At 35.7% G+C, this 19,912-nt stretch overlaps 1 protein-coding gene across 3 annotated transcripts; it reads right to left on the bottom strand.

Moving 5' to 3' along the window:
• Positions 1 to 85: 85 nt before the first annotated feature.
• LOC114355532 (sterol O-acyltransferase 2) lies at positions 86 to 19,120 on the bottom strand. Of its 3 annotated transcripts, none has more exons than XM_028308422.1 (10): positions 18,978 to 19,120; positions 17,512 to 17,767; positions 16,621 to 16,772; positions 14,045 to 14,181; positions 9,527 to 9,666; positions 7,808 to 7,937; positions 6,648 to 6,794; positions 5,443 to 5,580; positions 3,506 to 3,683; positions 86 to 1,019 (listed from the first exon to the last, which is right to left on the bottom strand). In XM_028308422.1, the coding sequence occupies exons 2-10, from the start codon at positions 17,748 to 17,750 to the stop codon at positions 868 to 870; spliced, it is 1,413 nt and encodes a 470-aa protein (XP_028164223.1). In that variant the 5' UTR covers positions 17,751 to 17,767; positions 18,978 to 19,120; the 3' UTR covers positions 86 to 867. The 3 variants fall into 3 exon arrangements, with proteins under 3 accessions (XP_028164223.1, XP_028164225.1, XP_028164224.1); XM_028308424.1 differs by lacking the exon at positions 18,978 to 19,120 and adding an exon at positions 18,757 to 18,774; XM_028308423.1 differs by lacking the exon at positions 18,978 to 19,120 and adding an exon at positions 18,249 to 18,350.
• Positions 19,121 to 19,912: the final 792 nt, after the last annotated feature.

A 19,912-nucleotide genomic window follows, 5' to 3' on the forward strand; every position in this document is an offset into this window, starting at 1 on the left:
GTTCAGTCAGTCTGGTTATTAAGATTTTTAATTTGTATACTTACCATTTTGTCTTCTTGCATGCTCATGTTATTTTTAAAGGTAGTTATGTTACCATATTGATTGTTTAAAAAAATAGTGCCAACAAAAACATGACTGAGCATGATTTTGAATTCACAAGGTATATTATAAAGTGCTACAATATTTAGGTAAAGTTTTTATCTAGCGTATAATAATAGATAAATACGTATAGCATGAGATCTATAAATTTTATTTGTATTTTTTTGTATCCATGTTATGTTATGGATATTTTATGTCCTATTTAGGTTTTCTACATAAGGCCGTTATGTGTGCCTCATTACATGACGTTGTGATTGGATATTATGACTTATTGGTTTACTGAAGAAAAAGCTGTCCACGGTTTATATTTTGAAACCACGCTCTGGTATTAATGAATATGCACTAATTTGGGTCAAATTTTAATACCTATTTAGACTAAATCAAGCAAACGCAAGCTCAAATATGTGCTATTTTGTATAGAGTTTTAATTATCGTTTCAGAATATAACCCAGACTTCAGAAATCAAGGATATATTTTACAACCACACTCGCTTATTTAGACGTAAAAAACTTTATTGTTTATTATGTACGTACCTATGTTTAAATTTACAATAAAACTTCCATAAAACATTTCTTGTTTCATTCTCAACATTTTTGTTTAATTACATAAACAAACCATATAAACTACATAAAGAATGTATTGTATAATTCGTATTTTAAATTTGATGTCAATTAGAAATAGAGTTTATCAAAATAAAGTCTATCTAATTTGTAAGACAGTGGAAATAGAAAAATAGTAGCCATTTTTACGTCGAGGCTAATAGAAGGGCTATAACAATATGGGGTTGTGGAACGTCCAGTTGGGTTTTAGCACGATCTCTGGGCACGACCAAGACTTGGGGATGAAGAAGCTGTCGGCTTCGCTTGGTGGGCAGTTCTTCCGTGCGAAGTACTCCATGGGGTATAAACTCCAAAGGATACCTAGAAATGTATTATCATGTTATTTTATGTAGTGCAGTAATATGAATTCCTTTTTTGAGCAATAAACGGACAATTAAGTGCGCGTTCAAGTTTTTGAATACGTCTGACATCAGAAAATGGTCTTAACTTTTAAACCGAATTGGCTAGTTTTGTAAAAGTTGACTACCAAAAGTTACAAGCACCTACGCATGGTCGTGACTAGACAGCGTAGGATGCGAATCAGAAAAAGACTAAAAAATACGTTTCTGGGAATAAATGAAATTGAAAATTTAAGATTTCATAATGCGGAAAACGTTAAATTGAGTTATGTGATTAAAGTCGTTGCAGCCATGACCTTTAATAAATATTAGTCTTTAAAAAGCTGTCAAAAACTCGCCCTTCCGGGTTTACGCAGAAGTAGGGTTTCTGATTTCTCGACTTATTTTTTTTCTCGAGTTTCGGGAATTCTCGAGGCCAAAGTCTCGAGTTTTCTCGGGTCTCGAGTCTTTTAATTAAAACTGTTGAAATCGGTTGAAATTTAATAAAAACACGGGTTTTTATTAATGTTATAATGTGTCTGGGTTATAATCAATAATACTGTAAAGTTTCAACAAAATCCGTTCAGTAGTTTTTGCGTGAAAGAGTAACAAACATCCAGACATCCACACAAACTTTCGCATTTATAATATTAGTAGGATAATTATAACTTAGTAATTAACTAAAGGAACAAAAGTCATAAAGTCGCGTGTACTTTAAGGATTAATAACCATAAATATCTGGAGCTCCAATTGAATCACTTGTTTTCCAAAGAACACAAGTCCAAATTAATTGAAAAATTACGATAATAAACCTACATTTACACAAAAAAAAAAACTTTTAAATAAATTTTTAAACTTAAAGATAACGACTTGAATAAACGTATTTACGAGTACAAGCTACGCTAGGAAGCTTCGCCATATACTCACGTCCGAAATACCGCAGTGTCTCAAGTCGAAAGTATTTGACCAATGCGTGTTGCCAGTGATGGTATACGGATCTGAGACGTGGTCGCTTACTATGGGCCTCATAAGAAGGCTGAAGGTCACCCAAAGGGCGATGGAGCGGGCTATGCTCGGAGTCTCCCTGCGTGATCGAATCAGAAATGAGGAGATCCGCAGGAGAACCAAAGTAACCGACATAGCTCGCAGAATTGCTAAAATCAAGTGGCAGTGGGCGGGGCACATAGCTCGTAGAGACGATGGCCGTTGGGGCAGGAAAGTTCTCGAGTGGCGACCACGGGCTAGAAGACGTAGCGTGGGCAGGCCTCCTACTAGGTGGACCGATGATCTGGTAAAGGTCGCGGGAAGAGCCTGGATGCGGGCAGCGCAGGACCGTTCATTGTGGAAAATCTTGGGGGAGGCCTTTGTCCAGCAGTGGACGTCATTTGGCTGAAACGAACGAACGTAGGTGAACATTATTCGTTTCGGTTAAGATCATTACTTGCAAATCAAATCAGTTAAAAAAAGGAAAGACTAGGCCAGTCTAAACGCAACGTTAACCTATTAAATAATTAAAAACTTACTTTTGTCTAAGAAAATAGGCTTTCAAGAATATTAAAGCTTCAAAATCGAAACTCGAGAATTCTCGAGCTCCGGTAATTTTTTTCTCGTCTCGAATGAAGCCAAATTTCTCGAGTTTTCTCGAGTTCGAGAAAGCTCGAGCAGAAACCCTACGCAGAAGGTACAAAACGACGATCAATCAATCAGTTAATGCGCACGGATTAGAGATTTATGTAGCTTTTAGGGCCGACACACCAAAGCAATGAGAATTGCTAATCGTAAAATGTTTACCGGTCGATGTAACGACCGTGCTACGAGTATGCCTACGAGCTAATACTTGTTGCTGCGAAATTTTATCCAGACCTAAGTTTTAGAAAGTTTACGACCTTAACTTTAGGTCTACCGACTTAGTAGGGATATTGAAAAACATTAAATTATGCGACACAGGTCGATGTGAGACATTTACTTTACGAGTATAAGTAGTCTAGAGTATCAACTCATTAACATAATTGTTTTTATTTTTAATTATGTATATTATGTATAATACTACGACTACGAGTACAGTTGGCGTTCGTAGCTTCGTAGTCGTCGTAGCGCTCTATTTCATCGTTGTACCTTAATTATATTATAAACCTTAACCTTTATATTATTTTATTAAACGGGTCTATAATTATGTAAGGAAATGTATGTACAACTGTGGTACAACGCAATGTAAATGTCAAAGTTGTAAAATTAACTTTTATTTATTTTTATTTTTTTAGGAAGGTTATTAGCACAGGAAATGCGTTATGCTTTTGTCATTTCACAGAAAGCGTAATATTAAAAACGTTTTTCTTCAGACTGAGCATTGATAAGATATCGGAGGATATTGTTTGCATGCCTACCTACTTAATCGTAAAGCTACTCTATCTACGTATGCTAAATAATACGACTGGTTTAAAATAAAGTATTTTTATCGAAACTACTTACCGTTTCCAAAGAAGAACGACAGCCACATGATTAGGTTCAGGGCGTTAGGGAATCGGCGCCCGCTGATGGCTGTCAGTGGCAACATCAACAGCCCACACACGCCGAACTGGACCAGGAGCACCGGGTAGAAGAATCCGAAGGACAGGGCCAGTATCAGCTCATGTGCCACTGATGATACCTTTAACAATAAACAATCAGTATAGAACCTACGTCGGCAGACATTTAATTAATTTATACCAGAGTGTAGGTAGGTATGTACATTATTACTAACCCATTATGTACTAATGTGTGTCACCACATAGGACGGAACGTAACACCTCGACCTTTTTATTGGGATTGAACAAATTCAATTTTGCTAATATTTGTGTCAAGTTTGGTAACAATGTACCTACCTACCTAGGTTATAAAAATCTTTATCTCTACCTCTTTAAACTGTTATTGAATCGGCTCTTTTTTAGTAGTCTCACCCTTTAACTGCATCAATTACTAGAAGAATAAATAAGTAGAATAGGTAAAACCACTAACACGTCAATCGTATTTGGAAACTCCAATAAAACTCTATTTACATGTTCCTTTTACGTTGGTAAATTCAATTTCGCATTTTGTGAATGTTGAATTCGACATTTCACATTGACCTTTAGAAAAGGCTCTCAGAAAAACGTTCAGCTTGTTTCTCTTTATTCGTGTATTCTGTAGCATAAAGGGAATACGCTTACGTCATCACTACCCGCCATGGTGCACCGTCATCGTCTATAATAGGGAGAGTTAATTCAATTTTCTAAATGGTTTTTTTCTCAGTATGGTGTGGTGTTATTAAATAACGAATGCAGGTGTCTTTTATGTGAAGATAACGATGTGCGGGCTGTTAGCTTGGCAGGTGTCTATTAGGTTGTCAATGGGTTCTTTGATGATGATAAACTAATAACGGCTGGCCTTGAACCTGTGGCCATACTTAGTGGAAATAAGTATGGCGGTATACCTACTTATGTAAAACACATGAAATACATGTGTGGCGACAAACTTTCGCTAACTATACCTATGTAAGTACTATGGTAAAGCAAAAATTTTTAGCTAAGCGTTTCAGAATTGGTGCTAATTTTACTAGTTTTAATTTAACCAGAATACGTGTAGGGTACATTAATAGTAAGTATCTACTGTTAATTTTGTCCATCCTTTTATTTCAATGATTTAACGAAGGCTCGTTATAGGTACGTGTACTTTCTATTTAAGATATTTACGAGTAACTACTTTGTTTGTATCTACTTTAATAAACCCTCCAAAAGCGAGACGATTCATGGTGTTTTAAATATTTTGGCACAGTTCTAGATTTTATGCATAGGAAAGTTCTTTCTACAAAGAATAACACGTGGCAGTGGTGGTAGTTGAAAACTTTTCTCCAATTTGGAAATGCAATTTGCAAGTTCGCTTCGTTTCATGTTATGTTTCAAATGGTTGCCTGCAAGCCTGGAAACGAGAATATAATACTAACATTTAAAGTGTTTATTCTAATAGAGTCCTTTGTCTGCACGTTTGGAACAAATGATATTAATGTTAAAGTCGGTTTATTTATAGAAAGTGAGGCTATTCTCTTCTAATTTTATTATCCGATAGTGAGTAGAGGTATTTTTGTTTGTTATTTCGATTTAGGATCCTATTTCGTTTCAGTGGAAAAGTATTTCAGGAATAATCCTGGCGAAGAGGCAGTAGTAATCAGTTAACCCATATTTTTTAGAACCGACTTCATGTGTGTTAATGCATGTTTTACCGACAATTTGGTTGGTTGGTGTTATTACAATAAACTACAACAGACGTTAAACACGTGTTTAAAATTAAATTTTCATATGAAATGACAATTTAAAAAGTGTTCAACGGGTGCTTAAGTTTTTGTAATAAGCCCCTATAAGTTTAAAACTGAAAGTTTTACAAGTTGTACCAACAATAAAGACACAGCTGCTAGACACGGCTCGGCCGGCCCGCGGTGCGAGGGGCATGTAGAGGTAGTCCCGCAGCCAGAAGTGCACCACGCGGTTCCACGCGCGGAAGTACTTCGAGAACTGAGACATTGTCCACCAATCCTGAAAAAAATACCACGTTAAAAGCAAATCACAGCCAATGAATGTACGACTCTACACATCAAGCCCGCCGACAGCCTGGTGTCTTTTGACAACATGTTAGAAGTCGACGACTCATGCCAGCGGGTTGGCGTTTCATGTGTTTTAAATTTAGCTTTGTGTTGTTTTGAATACCTAAGAGTATGTAGCTTAGACTTTATTGTCATTATGTGAAATAACGAAAACTTTTGAGATTCTCTTTTCACAAGAGCAGCTAATGTCTTAAGTTTGGATACTGCTTGTAAGAATCAATCCGACACTTAGATTAGTAACTACTCATTGGTAATGTACTTGTAGTACTAACAGTGGACGCTTTTATCATTATTCATTGAGTCATTATCCTTTTGTATGATAAAAAACTAATTAATATTTCGAGACAGTTGACTGATAACTGGATGTGATATCGTCAAATCGTCGGCCACGTGCAGAGGAAGCAGGAAACTGTTACAATGTAGCAAATGAGTCTTTATTTTCACTTGTGTTGAATTTTATGATAGGATAGGTACCTAAGTAATGTTCACTGGCGCCTCTGAGAAATGAACATTGATTTAATGTCGATTGTCGATCGGTTATTTTTTTGGTTTGTATTTCAAGGAATATTTGCAACAAGTCAATATTTTCCTTAGGTAGGTACTATTATCGTATAGGTATAACTTTTTTAGTTCTGAACTTATTATCTCTTTTTACAACGAATAGTTGCATAATTGGTAATACCAGTGACCAGTCTGGCCCGGAATATTGGTTTCGGTTTTATGTAATTAATAAGTAGTCACTATAGCCGTTTTTTAATGGATTTGCTGAAGTCGTACTATGCGACTAAATGTAATGTGACTACGGTACGGCTACCTAACTACGTTACATGAGACATGAGATGTAAAAAACACTGTTTCTTAAAAATTAATAGTACCTAATGTTTGATGTTCATGTGAAAATGACTATTGCTAAGTCTCCTCTTCATTACCAACTTCGTTCAACTACAGTTTCCAAACAAGCATTTCATCATTAAGACAACATTTACGTGCAAGTTTCACCTCATAGAACAATCGGTCCCCGAACTTGAGCATTTCCGCGAACGCGTTCAGCCAGGCGTGCAGCAGGCAGTAGAATCCACAGAGGAACGAGATCACGCCCGGGAGAACGCACGCGAACATGCCGCGGACGACCGTGCCCGCTTCCACCTGTACAGATACATTACAATTTCAAAATTAGGTTATTTTTTTTTAATTAAGGCTTTAATAAAAAAACAAACTGTCAAACAAGACGCGTCACTTTCCCGCCAAAAGTATTACAAAATGACAGGCTCTGTTCCAGGTGCGAATGAGAAAGTGTTTTGTTTTTTTAACTAAGTAGTTCGTACTGGCCCGAGCCATAAAGAAAAAAAAACTACTGGCCAGTCCACTCACATTTAAAGGGTTTCTTTTTTCTTGATCTGCTCTAATAAAATTTCTAGTAGATTATTTATATAAGTAGGTACTAGGTATTGTATAATAACTACTCGTTGCTAATAAAAGTTTTCATAGAATTATACTTGGCATTCGTAAAATGAAAAGGTTGCTCTATTCATTCAAACATTTGGGTATGTATGATTTCATTAATTTACACAGTTGGGGTTGGCTTTTTCACTCGTATTCGTTAGAAGCCCTCATTAATTTGATTGATAAGTCACATAATTACAGGGATAGCTCCGAGTACTCTGCGGGGACAGCTTTCATAAAATCGCGCGATCCGTCCCAAATAACATTACCTATACTAATTGCCTTTAGAAAAACTCATTCCAACAGGCATTACCTACTTAGTTACGGTGATGCGTGTAACGTGACCCAACATCATCTATTATTATATTTTTGCAAAATATTGCGTGTGCTCATTTGTAAGAAAAACAATATCCAACCGTAATTACGAGAAAATTGATATTTATAGCTTAATTTTTTGTTACTTTTATAAACTTTTTAGCATAAAAGTAGAATGCTTAATAGCTGTGTTCTTAATTAGAATGGCATTTAAAGGTCGTTCGTCTTATTTTATCATTGTACTCGTATTATAAAATAAAAATTATCGTAGTCAGGATGCATGCAATGATCCAGTTTTCAAACTGTACTTTTTTCAGAAAATAAAAATGTCCATGATAATAAAAGTTACGAGGTGCGATTTTAATTTAACTATACTTTGAAAACTCAATGTATATACTCACTTTGGGCTGTTTGCCATAATCGGACCAGTAAGGCAAAATGAAGCGCTCCCATAAAAAGCTGTTGTAAAAAATAATGGCCGCCACTTCCAAGAAGTGGAACACCACTGTGCCCCATCGGATTTTCTTCGTCCTGAATAAGAAATGTGCAAGTGTTATGTTATGAGGCACAATAACATTTGAGTTGGGTGCCTTTTGTACCTTTTCAAAGAGACAAAACACGTGTAAGTTGAAAATAGGCACATTTAATGCTTAAGGTATGAATGAGAGCAAACAACCTACAAATCCTTGAGTAAACTTTTCTCATTAACTTCTTCTAGTACCTATTGTACGCAATTAGGTTTATCTATAATATGTACATACACTTATTCTAAATTAGATTTATTTAGGTTGGAAAGATCGAATAGTTATAAGCAAATAAGTATTTAGCATAGTGCTGTAATTCACGCGTGTATTTACTTATTTCAGAAACTTACAGAGATGACACTGTTGTAGGCAAGATGAACATACTTTCGGGTATAAAATTTAGGACTTTGCAACAAATGTTAGTCATTTGACACCAACGAGATTTAAATCGGGACAGTGACCGAAGTTGCGGTCAGCATCTCCTCCGGGTCAAGTCAGCATAAGGTGCCACTTAGGTACATGATAGACTTTCTAAAATATTGAATACCTAAGTAAGATACTAGACACTAGTCATAATAGAGCCAACTGTAGTCTAAAAAATGGTTAAATTTGAGTTTCAACAAATTGCAACTGGCGTTGTAGCCTGGTAGGTAAGAATTTAAGTGTTACGTAACAATATAATTTAAGCCTATGGGCAGTTTACTTCAGCTATAACTTTAGGTTTTAGGCTGTGTAATGAAAAGTAATTTTATGTAAGCTAATACCTACTAAGTACCTTTTTGTTTTATGTAAATTTTTGTCGTTTGGACTGGCCGTAACAATTTGCGTAAGTAGTCCATTAAGTAAGACGTTTTTGTTTGGGCAGATTTGTAAGTAGGTAAGTAATTACTTTTTTTTAAGTTTGGCTGATATAGGTAACATGATATGCTCAACTGTGTCTGGATTTAAAAAAAAACACAATTTCTATTGGACGATCTCGATCAAGACTTTAATATTACATTTCTAAAGATTTAGCTCAGTTTGAAAATAATGTATCGGTATAATAGTATAAGTATAATAATAGGTATGTAGGATGAGGAAAACAAAGTGTATCTGATCAAAAGTTTACTTGGAACCAGTCATTCACTTAGTAAAAGGTGCTTCATTTTCCCTTTTCTTTGATTGAGCAATTAACTCTTTAAAGATCAAAGATTTCAGGTAACATTTACTTCGAGATTAAGGGTATGTCAGTCGCAGGAATATTTAATTTTCTTTGAGACTGCGTCAAGGGCCGTTGAGAATTATAAGGCAATTTAGAATTAAGCGGCAAATATTAAATTCTTGTTTATAACAACAAAAAACAATCTTCACGGTAGGTTCCTTTGAATATTAATAACCTATTAAAGTTCAATTTCTTTTGAGGAATAAATTGTTAGACCATAAAACATACAAATGTATAGGTAATTATGTTATGTCTAAAAAAATTTACACTCGCAGGCCGGTAGGCATAATTATGACGAAGGCTTTTAGATAGTCTAACTAGCAACATGAAACGCAACTGGATAGAAAATAATCTGTGTTATCTAAGTGCATAAATTATAATATCTATTTGATTACCTTGGATATTGATCTCTATAGACGAGTGTAGGCGCAAATAGGAAATAGAGGTATTGCTTGAAGGTAGGTAGCGCCTGCCCAGTGTAGCAGCGCTGGCCGCAAGAGGCAGCCACGGCGTGGATCTTCATTGCAAATCTGAACTGCAAGACAAGTTAACTTAAATTAGTTATTCACCACTTTTTAAACGTTGCTAGATGACAAAACGTTATTTACATATAATTATTCTTCACAATAGTTGACCCAGCGAACTTCGTACCGCCTATGTTCATCAAAAATAATGTAGGATTCAAGATTTTTTTCAAATCGGATCAGTAGTTTTGGAACCTATCCATTATATCATGCCCGCGCTTCACCCGCGTGAAATTTCGTTTGTCACAGATCGTCATACATTATAGTCTATATGTTATTCCGGGTTTATAACAAGTAAAGTTTCATGAAAATCCGTTCTTTAGTTTTTGCGTGAAAGAGTAACAAACATCCAGACATCCAAACTATCGCATTTATAATATTAAGTAGGATTACAAAAAAAAAGCAATCAAATCTTTCCTCTATAAAATATTAGTGTAGACAATAATATTAATAGTGCTGATCAAAGACTATTAATATTCCAAATGCAAATAAAAAACCATAGGTTTTATTTTAAAACTCTCTACCTTGCACTCAACTTAATGTCGAACGACAGCCTCTTGGGGCAAGTGCAACTTCAGTGACGGGCCTATTATAAAGTTCTCGAAAAAAGAGCACCTAACGGCGCCGTCTTTTGGTCCCTAGTAAACAATTAGTAAAAAAACTAATTTTCTTAAAACAAAGACGTTTTAATTAAGAGGTTAAAAAACTCTTCAAAAAGTTCAATCAATTGATTGAAAGGACATTAATTATTCTGAAAACTTATCTTATTTAGTATTTTCCCGTGTTGCTAAAGAAAAATAATTATCCGTGGAATCTATCCTGAAACTTATAATTAAATACTTTCGCCCCGAGCCAGACTGCGAACAGTTTATTCTCAAAGTCTATTTGGTGAGAATTAGCGGACGAAAGTGGTTTATTGTGTCATCATTTTACTTTCTGTTAAACTTTGTCTTTGGCTCTACGGATATTAATTGCGCGTGAATTATAATTTCACAAAGGAATTTTGCTTTCTAATTAATTTGTAGTTGGTACACTGTTCCTTAATATTGTTTAATCCTTAATTTACAGGTGTCTTTACAGGAAAAAATAATAATAACAGGCCTTTAAGGGCAAATATTGTAAAAACATTCACAATTCCAATTAATGTAGAGTCAAAGTTCGTGCACCTAACTCTTTTATAATTATTCAATATTGACAATAGTGATGCCAGACGTTTCTCTATCTCTCACGTAGTGGATTAGTCTATATTGAATTCATTTTATTTATAGACCAGCCTGCCGGGCCTGTCCCTTGTAAGCCCTCTAACACCCTGTAGTCCTTCCCTTCGTTGAGGTGTCTCTAGTATTAAACTAACAAAAGCTTTATAGAGCTTTATAGTCTAATATTTTGTACGAAATAAATTGATTAAGGTAATATTTTCTAGCCGAATGAATTCAGTGAATTAAGCATTTGTATGTTTTTGGGGGAACTTTGTACAAATGTATTTATAAACGAATGAATGTTTTTTTTAAATTAAAAAACATAGCCGTTTGACCCATTTTAATGACTCTTCTGTTGACTCTGTTGTAAACATCGTGCTCATTTGGATTCGACTTCATTTTATTTAACTTTTCAGTTACTAAGTTTAACCTAGAACCTACTAAGTTTTAATTACTTAGTTGGTGATAGATATTTAAGCCTTCAAATATGGATATATACGAGTATGCAGCTTATGTAATGATTGCGTTACGTTTGTTTTTAACGTATGAGAATAAATGTATATTAATTTAAAGTAATTCGACGTTAGTTTCGAGAGCTAGTCGTTTAGGGTAAGTATGTACTTATGCAAACGGGTCACAGCATGTAGAACAGTGGTGTGCAGCGGAATTATATATGAAAGGAGTGCTGTGTACTGGAAGGTCGCGCAAACGCTGTACGAAGGCTTGTAGCATTCCCGAGGTGAAACTCAATGGGATTAACCGGGTTACACGTAAATTTACTTGAAATACCACGTAAACGATAAACGTCAAGGTTTTGGTATAACTAAAATAATTTGGGTAGGTAATTATTTAGGAAGAATATTTAACTTTGGTTTTTATTTAAAACTTGGCGGAGAGCTCTACATTCAATACATATTTCCTGAGTGCACATAACGTGCAATTTGTTCTTTTTTTCGTTTTCAGAGTTGTAAATACATCGCCCTAACTTGAAATCTTAAATGTTTTTATTAGTAAAAACGACGCTCATGGATTTAATCGATTACTGAATATTGTTTCAGAAAACCTAAACCTCGAAGTCACGGGTGGGTTCTTGGCAATTAATAATCGTGTTGAGACGGTCAGCAGGTGCCGGTCACGCGGGCAATTGGGTACGCGGGTAGGCGGCAAGCACCGCACCGCGCGCCGCTGCGCCGTAGGTAGGGCTGGCGCGGGTAGCTGGCAGCCAGCTGAGGTGGGTAATGGTAATAGCTTCGTCAGCCGCACGCGGCGAGTTATTTACTGGCCGCCGCTTCAACGAGGGTCCCGCCTGATTTATGAACCAACTATGTTTTGCCCCTTTACATCTGAATTTTTCTTAATTTGAAACCACCAACCCACACATAAACTTCGCAATCTGACGGAACTTTGCTACCCGAAGTTCATGAAAATACACACAAATTAACCCACAGCACAAAGGAGTACGCTCATTTGTATTAAATTATGTAATGGCTCGAGGCTTTATTAATGCGAGTTGTTTTTATGAAAATGGACCCAAAATTTCTGTATACAAATATACCTATACAAATGGTGTTTACTCATTAACAAACACCATTGTTTGCTAAGGTTTGCTCTTTACGAGATATAAAAACACAGACAGAACTTTTTGAGGGGTTTGTAAGTAGGTAAACTATTATACACTTGAATGCGATATAATCAATATTTGTCTGGAAAACGAACTTTTAAAATACTGTGATAAATTACTAACGATAAGCCTGAAAATGAATAAACCACAAAATAGACAATGTTACAAAATCAATCTTAGTAATATTATTCATTAAGCAGTCAATTAAGTAAGTCGTTGTTCGCAGTCGGAGAAGAAACCAGCGCTGCTTATTTAGCAAACTTCCTTTTCAAAACGTGCTCAGCGTTTGTAAATTGCCTCAATCAGGAATCGCTCTAAAAAGGTGTCGAGCATTTTGTAACAGCACCGAGGCATATTTCACCGGAAATTCTGAATTCATTCATATTGGACGAGATTTTATAAAACGAGCATTTCCGGTCAAATATTGATACAAACAAATACACGTTCGAGTATTATTGGATTCCGAATCAAAGCCCCCGGTTGGCGTATATTAATTTACTGGTACGTGTTCCACGCAAAATGTTTCAGGTAGTTTTATTGTGACTGGCGGCAAAAGTTTGTTCTATTGTTGTTGCAAATTAGTTCTGATGTGGAGGTACTTTCGTATAACTAGTACGCGTTAAAGGAAGTTATCTACTCTTTCCTCCCCATTAGTTTGACTCTGTTTAACGCGCAGGTCGAAGTTCGCCTTTGTAATTAGTTTGTATCACAATACCGCTGCTTGTACCATGACTCATTAATCATTAGAGAACTAGGAAGCAACTAAAAGCCGGAACGGAAAACTTTTTGATTTATACATGTACAAACCACAGATCACAGAAAGTAAAGGGAGATGTGACGAGGGGGCGTTGCCAGTGTCGCATCAATATGCCCAAAAACAGAACATTTGCACAGCAATGATGACAGCAGCGACGTCATAATGTAAATAGTTTACATTGCTTGCGTAGTACTAAAGATCATTCGAACATTGAGTACTGATACCGCAGTGGATAATGAGCACAATATAATTATTTTGATTACTTTGTGTGGTGTGAATTTCTAATGCGACACTGAGTTTCGAACTCAGCGCATTAGCATCTCTCTATATATTATCTCTATGGTACAATCTTATTGAAATGGCATCAAAACGTACCTTCATATCGATGTTCATAAAGCAATTAAGGAAATTTGGCTATTGATTAATGTCACACCGCTCTTTATTTCCCGGGGTAAGGTAAATTGGTTTTTCGCAAATAACAAAGACTTTGAACAAAAATTTTAATTAATTTCGCTGACTTCGTAATACCTCGGCCGTGGTTAACGTTCTTATTTTAAAGTATTCGGAATGTTTTAGTAAGTTACCAGCAGATAGGTAAGGTTCTTGTATTATTAGCAAAAGATAAAAATATAATAAATTAGGTATTTGTCAAAATCATTTGTTTCATACTGTACTCTAAGCACAGTATTACAAAAATTTAAAAAATTCTACTGAGAATAGGTACCTACCTACAGGTTCATTTTGAGATTGATAAGTTCTTCTACCTGTCATAAAATATTTTGACAATAAAGAATAATGACGTGTAAACTTACCATTTCACACGTGACAGTCACAGAGGACGCGAGAGCCAGGTGCTTTTTGCCCAAATCCCACACGGGGACTGCAACTAGAGCCACTTGAAGAGCCGCTAGCCCAATTATGCCCATTATCGTCCATATTCGTTGTAGAGCTGTGAACATAAATTACCGAAATAGAACATAAATGTTAAACAAAACTTTGCTTGTCTGAGGCAGGGCATTCTTGAAAAGTCCTCCAAGTTTACTAACTACAATCATTATGAAAAAGCTGAGGATGAATGGTATTTCAAAAATAGAAATCCGCTCAAGCCTTGATCAAAATCGCGATAAAAAGGTGATCCATATTCTAGTAGGTAGTCAATACATAATCTGTAGAGATGGGGGTACAACAAACCGAGCGATGCGATAAATTGGGAGTTTGGAAGGCTCGCCGAGTTACGTGGGGGCTCCAAGCCATGTGTGCACATTCCTTGTCAATTACATACGTGAGCGCTTAACTACCGCGGTTGTAGGCCTTAGCTGTGTCCGAACTGACAGCGTGGCGGTGTTAGTTGCAGGGCGTGTGATATATGGACTTAGAGTAGGCGCACACCGTTGGATTTTTCGTCGGCCGATAGTTTAGTCGGGCAGTTGATCAGTATGGGCATGTATGGGAGTGCGCACACTACGCCGATTCGATTTGGCCGATTCTTCATACAATTTAAAATCGGGCACAACTATCGCCCAACTAAAAATCAACGGTGTGCGCACCTACTTAGGGGATTGACCTACTTTTTCCCCAACCCTATAACTAATTTACTCGTACTTCATTGTCTGATCCTCGCACACATTCATGAGACAAACAATAGTATTATGGACAATATTTCTCATATTCATAATTACTTTCTAATACTAGTATTGGTATTAGTTTTTGGTATTTTAATGGAATCTCAATGGATCTTCAAAATTTTAATTCTAAATATAAAATTGTATCAGGGCAGTCTTCAGGACTATTGGTTGTTTATGTAATGACTCTATCGTAATTTACAGTAAGATTTAACGAACGTATTTGAGATTCTTTAATTCTCTGCTCCTTTTGCTGTGCCAAAGTTAAAGTAATCAGAACACAAAAATATTGAATTTTTTAAATGAAAGCTCATTCACTCTTATCACGTTGATTGCGCTAAAGGTACGGACATAATGTATCAATATGCCTCCACGGGTATATAACCTCCAGGCATTAGTGCTTCCACGGCAGCTGAATACGTATGTGGCCAACCAAGTGACTAATTGGAGGGGCGGTAGAGGACGGCGGGTGCAACAAAAGGCACACCCCGGGAATAGAGGGCGAGTGGCCACTTGCTCGCTCGGCGGACGTCAAATAGCCGCTTATTGTGAGACAATACTGTCAATATGACGAATGAATAGAACAGTCAAATAGTTCGTGATCCCATAGTAGCCAATAAGTTCGCAACGCGTCTTTGTTAGGTACAATTGGAATAAGGTTGTGTTGTCAACTTTTTGGTGTTTTTAAAAAAAATAAAAAATTAGTTCCGTCATAACTTTTCAATGTAGAGAAACGAGCGCTAATAAATTTAACAATGCTGATTGGCAATATTGGCATGCTAAATAAAAAAAAACTTCCATACACTAAGTCATAATTAAAAGCTCCATCATGTTCAATATTAAAGCTCATAGCAGATTGGTTGGTTTTCCCAAAATTTTTAAGTATAATTTCTTAAGTAGTAGGACTAGTTAAGTAGCGCTTTTATTTTTATTTAATAACGTATGAAAATTGTATAAGCAAGTTCTATTTTAACCCTAAGTTATTGTGTAGTCACGGCCACTGACCCCGCTCAGCGCGGGCCCATTGAAATCGCGGTTTGTGCAATACTAGGTCAGGGCTTAAAGCCCACCTTTTTCAGAGATTTGAAATTAGTGGCCCTTAGTTTTCGTTAACTTTCGTTGTAATATTTTTATTTCTTATAAATAAAGATCCTAAATGATGTTCTTTCGTTATATTTTATTCTTACCTACATATTAATCTACAATTCCTCTACTAAATTTCACTCTACATTCGTGCGTTCGTGAAACTTTGGCTCGCGGCCGAATGCAAGTTCGTCGTTTTGGTTCGACGTCCTCGTGCCAAAGGCCCGGATTTATATTTCAATGAAATGAACGCATGAATTCATGACCATTGCATGTAAAGTTTGATATTCTTTAAACTTTTAGAATACAATAATATGTACCATTTTTGAAACATAAATTAGTTATTTATTATACCTAGGACCATAGTCGGAGGTCGGAGGTAAGACTGTTCAAACTAAGTTATGATCGCAGTAATGTCTCTGTTTTAAGTTATAACAATCATGGATCATTTTTACTGCCAAATGCCTAATCAGTTGCTATGCCCATTTACGAATATGTAATCACTATCACCAAGTCATTACTGATAACATTAAACATGAAATGCCTATAGTCTAAAAAGTGTGTAGCATTAGGCATTAACTCTCGGTCCATATCTTTTTCGATTACAACTGATCCGTTTGCGCAGCAATTATCAAAATGTACTTATTTTTAACGAAAGTAGCTACATGAATAGGAATTCATACCTGTATTTTTCTTAAGAAATTGCGTTCCAGCTCCAAAAAAACGAAATGCTGGATAAAAAGCGAAGGCACACGAAAGTTCGTAGAGCCACAGTTTTGCGCCGCGTCTCACGTCTCCGAAGCCGTAAGCCACAACCGATAAGCCCACATTTATCCTGCAACAAAATAAACCTCAGCATATCCATACTTTAAAATCGACCGGGATACTCTGTCAGACGAATTTTTGGCTCCATCTCACTCGCACTCTCAGAGATACTCTTAAGAGCAATAGCGACAGGTAGAGCCGAAAAACGCACGCATCCTTGAGTGGAGAGCGTCATATGATGAGTTCTTAGCCTCGCTATATTATGGATATTTGTGGCTCAGTCGGGATGAATCAACCCTTATTCCATTTATTTAGGCTTCCCCAACTTCATATGGCCTGAATAAATTTGAAATTCGTTATGGAGGATCTGGCTGACTCTTCCAGATATTTTCATTGCGAATGACTATTCTGTTTGAGATAATATTTCAAATTACATAACAATACAGAGTGAGTTGGTGATTTCAACTTAAGTACAGTCGACAGCATAAATATTTTGTGGTAAAATAAGTATCATCTAGTGCAGTGTTTTTCAACCTTTTTCATGACACAACCCCCCTAGTATGAAAAAATTTTTTGCGACCGGACCATTCGATATTTTTTCATGCATTTTATAATGTTACAAAAATGTTGTTCTTCAATTCATACAACATTTATGAATTTAAAACTTTCCTGATTTTTTTACTAAGGTAGTTTTTACGACCCACTGGTTGAAAAACACTGATCTAGGTAACAACATAAATACGCCACAGAGCTTTTGTTTAATGCTGTCGTCTGTACATACACAATAATTTTAATAAAATTTTACTTGCTTTCCTCTCTCGATGAGATCGAATATGACTGTGTCGAACAGAAGCATCAGCAGTATGACCACGAAGATGTGGTAAATGGCTCTAATGTGAGACACGTTTTCCAACAGAACCGTGAGATTTGACTCCCGAAGAGTGAATTCTGGAGTACGGGATTTGATCTCTTCCTCATCTTTAATGTGCCCATTTTGAACTAAAGACTGTATGTTCCGCTTTCGTAAAATCCCCCGATCTTCAGCCATGTTGTTTATTGTCCTATCTGAAAGCAGGTTACAATTTTGGATTGATAATATGCAACTTATGTAGGTACCTTAAAAAGTTAGAAATTAATTAGCTATTTCAGACTTAATTTAAAAGATACTTAACTAAACTAAAACACAATAATTGAAAATACTAAATTATTTCTTTCTATTCAATTGTGTAATTCTTAGAAACCATGAAATTGCACTCACGAAAACTTAATCTGTAACATGATTAGTTACACTATAACTATTGCCTTTATGAATAAAGAAACATCAAATAATGTAGTGTTACTAATTATTGGGCCTACAATAGACTCTAACTAACCATTTTGATTTTCTTCAACACAAACGTGTAGGTAACAATCAAGTACAAGTATTGTTGATTGCATGCTTTTCAACTCGAGCATAACACAAACTCCTATTATCCGAGACTATAAAACGTTCCCTAAATGTTATTGTTGCACGAAATAATTCTTCATTGAAACCCCAAAAACTTACTTTATTAAATTTCCAATATGTCGTCTGCATTCCAGAAAATCACAATAACACTTCGTCCATACTCCATATACAACTGGACTGTTACATTGTAAACTATCCAATTAGCCTTTCACATGTGATAAGGATAGTGTGTGGGCATCTAATGCGAAAACAAGCTGTCGTCTTAATGCAAGCAAACTTGTGTCATATTTACATCAGATGAATTAGATGTATTGTTGAACTCTGATCAATTAGTTAATTACGGCATAATTATTTGAATTGACACAGAATACTACCCCTTTATTTACAAATATTCGAATAAATAGATATGTTGATAACAAACGCAAACTTATTGTTTACTCAAAAATAAAAGCGTGTCCGCGAGACAAAGAGCCGAGGATGCTGGCTGCATTTCCTCGCTGGATAGCATTTTAGAAATTTCTAAGTACCTACTTAGAAATTTCCACTCTGCTTATTTATTTTATACTCATATTTTTGAGTCTAAAAATTTCATAAAAAATGTACCTACCACTTATTGTTATTCGTTCGTTTCAGCCGAAAGACGTCCACTGCAGGACAAAGGCCTCCCCCAAGGATTTCCACAAAGACCGGACAAAATAAATATTTAATTAGATTCAATTCAACCAATAGCTATGCAAATCACGAAATTATTTATAGTGGTATGAATACCAATAGTATATACCAATATTTGCACGAACTTAGTACATTTTATAACAATAATTTGCTTACCTTATATCCTTAGCTTATGAGGTATAACACATTTACAATTAGAACATTATTAATTAACTACATTAATCGCAATTGACTGAGCAATGTTAATTAACGAATACGACAACCGCGAACACAATCAGTCTAAACGCCACTGTAGTGCGTTATCAAACAAAACAATTTGTTATTGTGATTATGCCGTATCTGTCTTGTCGATAACATTTTGTGTAGATCAATCTCATGAATTAACATAAAATAAGCCACGATTATAAATTACCTAATGTATAAATAATTCGATCACATCTTTTTATGTAACTAGCGGCCGCAACCAACTTAGTATGTGTGGATCCCGTTTTACCAGCAGTTAGGGGTTGAATTTTCAAATGTCCCGTCTTAGTGAGCACCTACGTTCTAAAAGGAACCCCCATGCAAAATTTGAGACTCCTAGCACTTGTAGTTTCTGAGATATCGTGATGTGATGAGTCAGTGACCTTTCGTTTTTAAAGATTTAAGATAGTTATAGGATATCCAAAAATGAAAAACACCCAGGGTGTACCACAGTAATGTTACCCTAAAAAGACTTAATAGGTAGGTACTAATAAATCTACACGTGTATGAAACTCATTAAATAACAGACATTTGGTGACGTACTTTTAAATTTTAGCAATAGCGGCCGAGACCTTATGACCTATGCATACAAAGAATTGTGATAATATGCTCGTGCGTTCATAATTTTACGCATGTTGAATAGGAAGTGGTTATAATTAAGTGCTTATTTACTACTGAGTAAATAATCGGCAACAACAATAACAAGAAAATAATACAGATTGCATAACTTTAGCGTCAATTTCGATCTGTTAAATCGATTCACTGATTCCAGAATTACATAAAACAAGTGAGCAATGAAAATTATATTTTTACATCAAAAAGGTCAAAAAGAAAGTTTCAAGTCGTGG

Source organism: Ostrinia furnacalis, unplaced genomic scaffold, assembly GCF_004193835.3.
Source record: "Ostrinia furnacalis isolate ACB-3 unplaced genomic scaffold, ASM419383v2 OfSCF2419, whole genome shotgun sequence".
Classification (NCBI taxonomy): Eukaryota; Metazoa; Arthropoda; class Insecta; order Lepidoptera; family Crambidae; genus Ostrinia; species Ostrinia furnacalis.

What these genes read in the sequence shown, in the direction of transcription:
- LOC114355532 (XM_028308422.1), bottom strand. Translation starts at nt 17,750, where the DNA reads ATGGCTGAAGATCGGGGGATTTTACGAAAGCGGAACATACAGTCTTTA. An exon ending in ATTATGGCAAACAGCCCAAA is followed by an intron (nt 6,795 to 7,807) that starts GTGAGTATATAC and finishes GTATCTGTACAG; the next exon opens with GTGGAAGCGGGCACGGTCGT. An exon ending in CTAGCAGCTGTGTCTTTATT is followed by an intron (nt 3,684 to 5,442) that starts GTTGGTACAACT and finishes TTATTGTTAAAG; the next exon opens with GTATCATCAGTGGCACATGA.